The following is a 9,189-nucleotide window of genomic DNA, read 5'->3' as shown; positions in this document are numbered from 1 at the left end:
AACTAAGATAACAATAGTAAAATAACAACAGAACATAATAACCATGCAAGTCTAGCGTTGTATTATAAGTTAACTTTCAAGTTAATTAACATAATAATTAGAAATTAAAGCATTAACAAACTAATGAAAGTTGGAGGCATGTTGCACATCATGTTTGCTTTGCCTGTACAAGATAAAATAAAGTGAATTTGAAATTGGAATCATGTATATCACGTGTGCTTTGGCTTAAATAACATAAAACAAAGTGAATTTAAAATTGGCATAACAAATTACTCTACTTGATTACATCTCTCTAAACAAATGGGTCATGTTTCACTCCATCCTATCTGTCGATTTTCCATGGTCATGATTTAACTTGTTTTATTCATTGTCTTCTTTTCATGATGTATGCTAGTCTCTTTCATTTTCTTTTAGATTTTCTTTTCGTCTTTAGTTTATGTTAGCAAGCTTTCCCTCATTATTGTAAACATTACACAATTGGTTTGCTAGATCACATTTTTCAACAAGACTTAGACTCTTGATGGGCTTTCTCTGTATTTATTGTTATTATTATTATTGAGACCATATGTGATAATAGATTAGGGAAAGTCGATCTACATCTTTTTTAAAATTATTGAGCTTATCTTTTTATGTCAGACTCGAATTTTCTTTTATGCCAAACTTATCATCATCACCATTTTTCTCAGTAGAGAATCAATATCGCATTACCACCATTTGCCGCCTCTCAACATTATTGAAAGCTTTCCTTTTTCAAGAAAACATAACTTGAATTTGTTCGAGCTCGCAAAGATCTGGTGAATTGTCTTAAGCATTATCTGCTTGTTGCGTACTTGCACTTATGAAGGTAAATTTGTTGGATTTTAGGAATTGTAGCTTGGCATTGCGTTGTGTGCGGCCATACATGAATAAATAATGTGGTGTTGAGTCAGAGGTTGTTGTCATTTTGTTTTGCTGATGTATTGTGTATCGGTAAATGGAAAGTTAAGGTTTTCAGCAGTGATGGAATTTAGGAGCGAAGACGGCTCACTTTGTAATGATTCATAAAATGTGAATAAAGATTCACAAAATGAAAAAGAGTTGATTTAAAGTTCCTGCTCAAAGAGTCAGAATGAGAGAGTAAACTAACACTTGTATTTTATTGCAGTGATTTGGAAGAAGAACTTTGGCATTAGTGAAAAATTATGTTAAAGTTGAAAAATGATTGCTAATTGTGGATAATTGAAAGCTGTTGTTGACACCTGAGAGACTGTTTCGCATTGGTCTCATTTTCAGTTTAACCTGAAATAGAGAGGAAAATGGAATAAACATGAAACTTATGATCATTAACTTGCAACCCTAATTAATGGACCAATAAACATGAAATACCTACCATTAACTTGAAACTACAACTATTAAACTTGAAACCAAATGAACTTGAAACTGAGGGCAATGAACGTGAAACTTAGAATCATTAACTTGCAACCTCAATTAATGGACCAATAAACATGAAACACTTACCATTAACTTAAAACCGAGACCATTAAACTTGAAACTAAATGAACTTGAAAGTGAGAGCAATGAACATGAAACTTATGATCATTAACTTGCAACCCCGATTAATGAACCAATAAACATGAAACACCTACCATTAACTTAAAATTGGAACCATTAAACTAGAAACCAAAGTGTGAAGCAAGTTAGTTAATTCTGGTAGGGAGCTGAGTGGCGAGCTGAGTCAGCATTTGTGGGGCCATTAGTTAGTTAAGTTTGTTGCTTCTCACAGCTGGATAAACATAGCTATAAATACATGACTCAAGGCTGATCAGTAGAGGTACTTCAATCATGATTTTGAGAGATTAGGGTGAGAGATAGAAAATCCTCTGTAAGAGAGATTTAATCCTTGTCATCAGTTGTCTCTTTGTAATCAATCAGTTCAATAATAAGTTTCAAGCCCAAGAGGGTTCTTCAACCGTGGATGTAGGTACCATTAGTATCAAACCACGTAATGTTTGTGTGTTGTCTTCTTCATCTTACTCTCTCTTTTCTGAGTTCTTTAGTTTTCTTGGATGTGTTGTTGTTTCTTTATCTATTGATAATTGTTCTTGGGGGGTTAGATTGATTCGATTTGGCTGATTAACGATCAAGATTTAACTAGTAATCTTAACAAATTGGTATCAAAGCCTTTACAACTCTCAACTCTTGTTCTCAAATAGCTTCTACCAAATATGATCTAGAAAAGTTCAATGGCAAAAATGACTTCTATCTATGAAGTCTCAAGATGCGTGCAATCTTGATACAATAAGGGCTTGATGCTGCCCTTGATATTGAAGAAGATCAAATCGGTAAGAAAGAAAAAGCAGAAGGTTCCTCAGTTTCAGGTAGAGACATAAGGACCATCAACAACAAAGCTCACAGCACCATCATCTTGCATCTTTCAGATGAAGTGCTGAGGGAGGTAGCAAAAGAAAGATCTACATCAGGCCTCTAGACAAAGCTTGAAGAGATGTTCCTGAAGAAATCTCTAGCCAAAAGACTCTACATGAAAAGGAGGTTGTACACGTTCTCAATGAAGGATGGAACAACCATGAAAGATCATCTTGATGAATTCAACAAGTTGATTATGGACCTAGAGAACGTGAGCATCAATCTTGAAGATGAAGACAGAGCTCTTATATTGTTAAGCTCTCTTCCAGACTCGTATGAGCATTTCGTTGATACACTATTGTATGAGAGACAAACTTTTACCTTAAAAGATGTGAAGAGTGCTCTCGAGTCAAAATATTTGAAGAAAAGAGCTGAAGGAAAATATCAGGGGATGGGAGAAATCTTGATGGCCAAATCAAAAGCTGACAAGAAGAAGAAACATGAGAAGAAAGGAAACAACTAAAAAGAAAACACTGATAATAAAAGAAAGAAGAGGAAGTGCTATTTTTGTCAGAAGGAAGGACATTATATTAAAGACCGTTTTGAGAAGAAGAAACTTGAAAAGATCCAGAAAGAGACCTCTGGTAAGGCAGCTATAACATCAGAGAATGAAGAAGATTCAGAAGGTGCTGATGTACTCATTGCTGTCGATAAGCAACCTACTCAAGAATGGATCTTAGACTCTGGCTGCTCTTTTCACATGAGCCCTAATAAGCAACTCTTCATGACTTTCGAGAAAGTTGATATAGTAAAGTTTTACTTGGTAATAACTTAGCTTGTAAAGTTGTTGAGATTGGGACAGTTGCCATTACCATGCATGATGGGGTAGAAAGAGATCTAAGAAATGTTAGATATGTACCAGAGCTAAAAAGAAATCTTATATCCTTAGGAGAAGTTGACCAATCTGGCTGCGGCATAAAAGCTGAAAATGGTGAGCTACAGGTCATTCAAAATGGCAGAGTGACAATGAATGGGGTTAGGAAGAATGGGCTATATGTTCTAATAGGATTCTCTTACACACCAGGAATAATGGCCTCTATTGATAAGGATAAAACTAAGCTATGGCACATGAGATTAGGTCACATGAGTGAGAAAGGTTTAAAAGAGCTAAAGAAACAATGAGTAATTGGTTCTGATTAGATCTCATCACTTGAGTTCTGTGAAAAGTGTGTGTTTGGTAAGGCAACCAGACAAAAGTTTGGCACTGGCAAGTAGGAAACCAAACACTCAATAGACTACATCTATTCAGACTTATGGGGGCCATCACAGGTTCCATCACATGGAGGAGCTAGATACTTCATGACTTTGATTGATGACTACACCAGAAAAGTTTGGGTCTGTGTCTTAAAACAAAAGGGGGAAGCTCTACTGAAGTTCAAGGAATGGATAACATTAATTAAAAACCAAACTGAGAGGAAAGTAGAAAGGCTGAGGACTGATAATGACCTAGAATTTTGCAGTAAGGAGTTTGATAGCTTCTGCAAAGAGAAGGGGATTGTAAGACACAAAACAGTAAGACATACACCTCAGCAAAATGACCTTGCTGAGAGGATGAACAAGACCTTAGTGGAAAAGGTCAGGTGCATGTTGTTTAGTGCAAATCTGTCAAAACACTTCTGGGCTGATGCTGTCACTACAGCACTGAACTTCAAAACCCCTCAAGAGGTTTGGTCTGGTAAAGCTCCTGATTTTAGTAATCTTAGAATATTTGGCACGCCAGCATATGCATACATTAACTAGGGAAAACTTGAGCCTAGGGCAATTAAAGGCATCTTTATTGGTTACCCTAAGGGTGTTAAAGGATATAGAATTTGGTGCTTAGATGGGAAACCTTCAAGAGTAATAGTGAGCAGGGATGTTATTTTTTATGAGGATGTTATGCTGCAACATAAGGTTGAAACTGAACTGTTAGCCCCTGAGCAAAGTGTCAGTCAAGAGCCTAACTTGGAGGTGGAGTCTGCAGATGACAAGATCAAATCTCATGATTGCAGATCTAGCTCCTCAGAAAAAGAGACTTATCAGCTGGTAGGAGACAGAGAGATAAGAGTCATCAGAATGCCTAAAAGGTTTGGCATAGCTGATCTGATATCCTATGCACTCATAGTGGCTGAAGAAGTTATTGAGGAAGAACCTGATAGTTATAATTAAGCCATGAACAGCAGAGATAAGTCAAACTAGTTATCAGCAATGGAAGAAGAAATGACATCACTAAAGAAAAATAATACCTGGATTTTGGTAGAAAAGCCTATGGAAAGAAAGCTGGTTGGGTGTAAATGGATTTTCAAGCTTAAAGAAGGGGTTGCTAATCTTGAACCTCCAAGGTATAAAATAAGGCTGGTTGCTAAGGGTTTTACACAAAGAGAAGGGGTAGATTACAATAAAGTGTTTTCTTATGTTGTTAAGTATAGCTCAATCAGGGTGCTGCTTGTCATCACAGCTTATTTTGATCTGGAGTTAGATCAACTAGATGTCAAGACAACATTTCTTCATGGCAACCTTGAGGAAGAGATATACATGGAATAACCAGAAGGTTTCATTCAGAAAGGATTAGAAGACAGGGTTTGCTTGCTTAAAAAGAGTTTATATGGCTTAAAGCAATCTCCCAGACAATGGTATTTGAGGTTTAACCAGTTTATGATGGCACATGGCTACTCAGGAAGTCAATATGATAATTGTGTATACTATAAGCTTCTGCCTTCTGGAGATGGGATTTATTTACTTTTCTATGTTGATGACAAGCTCATAGCATGCAAACACAGAGAAGAAATAGAAAAACTTAAGCTAAGCTAAGATCTGAATTTGAAATGAAAGACTTAGGCTCTACAATCAAGATTCTGGGAATGCAGGTCAAAAGAGATAGAGTTGCCAAAACTCTATTCGTCACACAGGCTGGTTATGTTAGAAAAGTATTGAACAAGTTTGGAATGGTAGATGTTAAAGAAGTTTCCACTCCTTTAGCCACTCATTTCAAATTGTCAAAGCAGCAGGAGCCATCTGATGATGCTGATATTGAGTATATGAAGAAGGTTCCTTACTCTAGTGTAGTTGGAAGCATTATGTATGCTATGGTCTACACTAGACCTGATATTGCTTATAGTGTGAGCTTGGTTAGTATATTTATGGGGAATCCAGGAAAGATTCACTAGGATGCTGCTAAATGGACACTTAGGTATCTTAAAGGGACATCTGAGTCTGGTATTTTATTTGAAGGGAATGATGGTGTCACAAGTAAGATCATTGGCTATGTGGACTCTGATTTTGCTGGTGACTTGGACAAGAGAAGGTCAACTACTGGTTTTGTGTTTACATTGTGTGGTGGAGCTATGAGTTGGAAAGATTCTCTACAGCCAGTGGTTGCATTATCCACTACAGAGGCTGAGTACATTGCATTAGCTGAAGCTGTAAAAGAAACAAAATGGCTCAATGGAATAGTATCAGAACTGGGACTGAATCAAGACACGATTCCTATATGTTGTGACAGCTCAAGTGCAATTCAGCTGAGTAAGCATTCCAAATATCATGAAAGGACCAAGCATGTAGATATAAGGCTGCATTTCATAAGGGAAGAAATTGAAAGAGGTGTAATAGATATCGTTAAAATATCTACAGAAGACAATCCAGCAGATGCATTAACAAAACCATTACCAACAATCAAGTTCAGGAACTCTCTGAGCTTGATTGGAGTTAGGTGCTTGTAAGTCAAGCATGTCAACAAGCTGAAGCAGAGTTGGGGTGAAGCAGAAACAAAATGAACTAAGGTGGAGATTTGTGAAGCAAGTTAGTTAATTCTATTAGGGAGCTGAGTGGTGAGCTGAGTCAGCATTTGTGGGGCCATTAGTTAGTTAAGTTTGTTGCTTCTCACAGTTGGACAAACATAGTTATAAATACATGGCTCAAGGCTGATCAGTAGAGGTACTTCAATCACGATTTTGAGAGGCTTAGGGTGAGAGATAGAAAATTCTCTGTGAGAGAGATTTAATCCTTGTCATCAGTTGTCTCTTTGTAATCAATCAGTTCAATAATAAGTTTTAAGCCCAAGAGGGTTCTTCAGTCGTGGATATAGGTACCATTGGTACTGAACCACGTAATCTTTGTGTGCTGTCTTCTTCATCTTACTCTCTCTTTTCTGAGTTCTTTAGTTTTCTTGGATGTTGTTGTTTCTTTATCTGTTGATAATTGTTCTTGGGGAGTTAGATTGATTCGATTTGATTGATTAACGATCAAGATTTAACTAGTAATCGTAACACAAAGAAACTTGAAATTTAGAGTAATGAACATGGAACTTAGATCATTAACTTGCAACTCCGAAAATCATGAAATTAATGGACCAATAAACATGAAACACCTATAATTAACTTGAATTAAGACGATTAAACTTGAAACCAAATAAACTTGAAATTTAGAATAATGAACATAGAACTTAGGATCATTAACTTGTAACTCCAAAAATCATGCAATTAATGGACCAATAAACATGAAACACTTACCATTAAACTTGAAACTAATTTTTAATTATTATATTGTCTTTATTATTAAAATGATTATTATTTTATTATTATATTATTTTATAATATAATATTCATTTAAGGAGCAACCGGTTGCTCCAAGTTTTTTTTTTTTTTTTATGTCCGGTTGCTCCAAGGTTTTTTGTTTTTATGTTTGGCTGCCAAGTGGCAGCCAAAGAATGGCCACATTTTTTTAATTTTTTTATTACCCGCATGTATGTGATACATGCGGGTATTGTAGCGTTGGCGTACATTCAATTATCTAATATGTGAGATAGCAATAATTCAAATAAAAATAGAGAATAAATGGTGATGATATGATTTCGGATAGTCCAAAAGTTGCATGCTGGCCATGCACATGAGCTCAAAGTTTGTTTGTACTCGAGTTCCTCGTTTGTATAAAAAGAGGTGAAAATGTGTAGCTAATTACAAGGCAGGGAAAAAAAATTTAAAGGATATATTTTTCATTAAAATCACAGAAGAAATATTCTGTATGGGGTCAGTTCCGGTGCATTTGTCTGCGTCCTTTCCGGTGAAGGTGTCTGGACATCGCAAATTGACAGGTTATAAAAAAGGTTATCGTTTAGGTATATATGAAAAAGTGTAGTTAGAAGGCGATCAGAACCAAGTGTTCTAGCAATTTATCTTTCTTTATCTCTATGCATAAGGTTCAGATTTGCAACTTCATAAATACTTCCGGACTTTAGTACAATCTTTTTTTTTTTTCTGAAACTGACTTTAGTACAATCTTGAGATTATTGAATTGGAAAATTTTCACTATGCATAAACTCTCTAAATATATAAGCAAGATACGAAGGGTTGCTGAGTGCTTATTTTTCATTTAATTGCAGGCTATATGGCGTCTGCGCCTCCTTCGGTGAAGGCGTCTGCCTCTGCCTCTTTTCCATTGAAGACGTCTGATTCTGCTTCTCAGTCAGATCTGATGAAGGTGTCTGGTAATAGAAGATTGAAAGATTTTAAATCAGATTACCTTTTTATACGTTATTCAGATCCTGATGAAATGAGGAGGTACGGTAGGATGGATTTCGGTTTATTTGGTCGGAGTTGGCTGGCTAATGCTTCTTGGACCTTCCTATTTGCTCCCGGCGTTCAAGAGTATAATTGGAAAGACTATCTACCTACTGAAAAATCAGATTTTATGGACACCGGACATTTGCTTCGTGTTGTTGCATCGGGTTCTTCTAACGGACTTTTGTTTGCTGTTGATGCAGACGGTTTTCATGAGCGTGCTGTTCATGGCTTTAGAACTATGATTCCATTAGACGAATTGAGAACTGATAGTGATCTGAGTGCTGGAGGTTCTCTCATTTTGCAGATTGATCTTTTAGCAACAAACGAAGACAGTGGAGAAGTTCGTGCCGATACTGATTATACTTTTGATGGTCAAACGTATTGGAACTTGTATTTGAATTGAATAGTGTGATGGGTGTATTGTGTAATCCACTCTTGGCATAAGATTAGATATGGTTATATGTCAATGTATTGTGTATTGTGTGCCTCTAGTTAACAAGGTTAAACTAGCTCTGTTGTAGATCCCTTAATGTGCCTTTAGAAAGGATTCAAGTGTGTCGTAATGAGCAGAGCTCCTTGAATCTACTCTATTAAATAATAAAGGCACTGATTTCATATGTTGGATCCTTTAATCTGCCTGTAAAAGGGATCCAAGAGTGTTGTAATGTGCAGAGCTTTTTCAGTCTATATAAATAAATATGAAAAAAAAAAAGCACCACTGATAAAATATTAGGTTACAAAATTTTGATAAAAGTACGAGACGTTCTAGATATCAAATCCCGAGTTCTTGTTAAAATTTTGATAAAAGTACAAGACATTCTAAATATCAAAGCTTGAGTTCTTGTTAGCAAGGGGATGCTTTTGTTTCCTCGTGGGCAAATATCTACAATTGGTTAACCTCTTCAAAAAAATTCAAAGACATTCAAAAATCACATAACGTCTCATTTAGAATGTAAAATTTTTAGATGAACAGAAATGCTTAAAATGATAAAACAATTCTAAAAGTTACATGAACATTGTCTTGTTCTTTCATTTATTATAAAAATATTATTGCATCATGTCCTAAGAATGAATGAATAAAGAAGTTTGCTTTAAAACTTTAAATAATAGAGCCAGGTTTCTACCGAATTATAGTTTTCTCACTACTCAGCTTTTCAATGGCCACAGCCATTTCAAAAAAGGTGTATATAAAAGATATTTTCACCATATTTTTAGATTAGAAATATTTTCTATTCTCTACACAAATTCG

General features: G+C 35.7%; 1 protein-coding gene across 3 annotated transcripts; it reads left to right on the top strand.

The window, feature by feature from the left end:
• Positions 1-7,360: 7,360 nt before the first annotated feature.
• Positions 7,361-8,682, top strand: LOC18040068. Of its 3 annotated transcripts, none has more exons than XM_006429312.2 (2): positions 7,361-7,471; positions 7,760-8,682. In XM_006429312.2, the coding sequence occupies exons 1-2, from the start codon at positions 7,402-7,404 to the stop codon at positions 8,341-8,343; spliced, it is 654 nt and encodes a 217-aa protein (XP_006429375.1). In that variant the 5' UTR covers positions 7,361-7,401; the 3' UTR covers positions 8,344-8,682. The 3 variants fall into 3 exon arrangements, with proteins under 3 accessions (XP_006429375.1, XP_006429373.1, XP_006429372.1); XM_006429310.2 differs by having other exon boundaries at positions 7,361-7,483; XM_006429309.2 differs by having other exon boundaries at positions 7,361-7,495.
• The last annotated feature ends 507 nt before the right edge of the window (positions 8,683-9,189 follow it).

Source organism: Citrus clementina, unplaced genomic scaffold, assembly GCF_000493195.1.
Source record: "Citrus clementina cultivar Clemenules unplaced genomic scaffold, Citrus_clementina_v1.0 scaffold_6, whole genome shotgun sequence".
In the NCBI taxonomy this organism is placed as follows: domain Eukaryota; kingdom Viridiplantae; phylum Streptophyta; class Magnoliopsida; order Sapindales; family Rutaceae; genus Citrus; species Citrus x clementina.
This window is presented reverse-complemented; position numbering and strand designations above follow the sequence as displayed.

Coding starts and splice junctions, on each gene's coding strand:
- LOC18040068 (XM_006429309.2), top strand. CDS start 7,402: ATGGGGTCAGTTCCGGTGCATTTGTCTGCGTCCTTTCCGGTGAAGGTG. Junction 7,496..7,759: donor TAAAAAAGGTTATCGTTTAG/GTATATATGAAA, acceptor ATTTAATTGCAG/GCTATATGGCGTCTGCGCCT.